The 1529-nt window shown below is 34.7% G+C and overlaps 1 protein-coding gene across 1 annotated transcript; it reads right to left on the bottom strand.

Annotated features, from left to right (window-relative positions):
* Positions 1-910: 910 nt before the first annotated feature.
* On the bottom strand, positions 911-1529 carry EIN_459430 (hypothetical protein; the record flags this gene model as incomplete). The annotated part of the gene is made up of 1 exon (XM_004260337.1): positions 911-1529. A coding segment is annotated over one exon (619 nt), but the record flags the coding sequence as incomplete, so codon positions are not given.

Genomic DNA, 1529 nt, shown 5'->3' with positions numbered 1-1529 from the left:
ATAGAACTACTATTATTATCTGCTAGGGTACAATAACCACACACTTCGAGTGCACGGATAGAGAATTATTAGTGGAATATCCTCACTAGGGTTATATAGAAACTACTATTTATTTATCTGCTAGGGTTACAACAACCACACACTTCGAGTGCACGGATAGAGAATTATTAGTGGAATATTCCTCACTAGGGTTATATAGAAACTACTATTTATTTATCTGCTAGGGTTACAACAACCACACACTTCGAGTGCACGGATAGAGAATTATTAGTGGAATATTCCTCACTAGGGTTATATAGAAACTACTATTTATTTATCTGCTAGGGTTACAACAACCACCCACTACGAATGGAATATTATGACTACGAGTGGAATATATTGTTTTTCAGTGGAATATTCCTCACTAGGGTTATATAGAAACTACTATTTATTTATCTGCTAGGGTTACAAAAATCACACACCTCGTAGGGGAATAGAATGTCTACGTTGTGGAATATTAAAAATGGTGTGGAATATTCCACTAGGGTTAATATAAAACCTAATGGAATATTCCACTAGGGTATCATTACAAAACCTATTAATATATCCCACTAGGGTATCAAATATTGGAACTTAAAATTGTATTAGGGTTAATTCATTTTTATAATGTGTTATATAAAACATTCCGTTATTAATAACATTTGTTATAACATTTTTATTTATTGTTATTTATAACATTATTCTCCACTCAAAACTCGTTTCATTGACCTGTCAATCATCACACGAGATCTCATTATTCCCCTCCCATACTATATAAGTAAACCCACACTATAGGAGGTGGGTGGGGGTGGCGGGCTGGCTTTAGGCCCCCCCCTCGCAAGCATTCACTACTACACTCGCGCCCATTACTACTACTCTCCCAATCACTACACTAGCGATAACTACTGCATCCACTCAAACACCAATTACCAATTGATGTCACACTTGATGGTATTGTAACACTGCTCAAACTACTGCATTCACTGAAACAATCATTACCAATTGATGTCACACTTGATGGTATTGTAACACTGCTCAGACTACTACATCCACTGAAACAACAATCACCAATTGATGTCACACTCGATGGTATTGTAATACTGATCAAACTGCTGCATTCATAAAAACAATAATCACCAATAGATGTAACACTTGATGATATGTTAACACTACTCAAACTGCTGCATTTACTGAAACAATCATAACCAATAGATGTCACGGTTGGTGGAATATTATTACCAAATTTTTTTCTATCATTTTTAGTGTAAGTGACATTTTTAAACTCAATGTTTCGATTTTTATTTCTGTCAACAGTTTCAAAGTCAACATTGAACCACACAATGATTCGAAAGAATTCTCTCTTCAAAACACCTTTATTTTCACTATCTTCATTTTTTTCTGTGTTGATCATAAATCCATTGCCAAAATTCTCATCCTTTTTATCCCACAAGTGAAGTGTCTCGATGTTTGGGAAGTATCCAAGTGTTTTGGAATTTAATGGAATTGGGTTA

The sequence above is a fragment of the Entamoeba invadens genome, assembly GCF_000330505.1.
Source record: "Entamoeba invadens IP1 unplaced genomic scaffold scaff_1105074725215, whole genome shotgun sequence".
NCBI classification, from domain to species: Eukaryota; Evosea; order Mastigamoebida; family Endamoebidae; genus Entamoeba; species Entamoeba invadens.
This window is presented reverse-complemented; position numbering and strand designations above follow the sequence as displayed.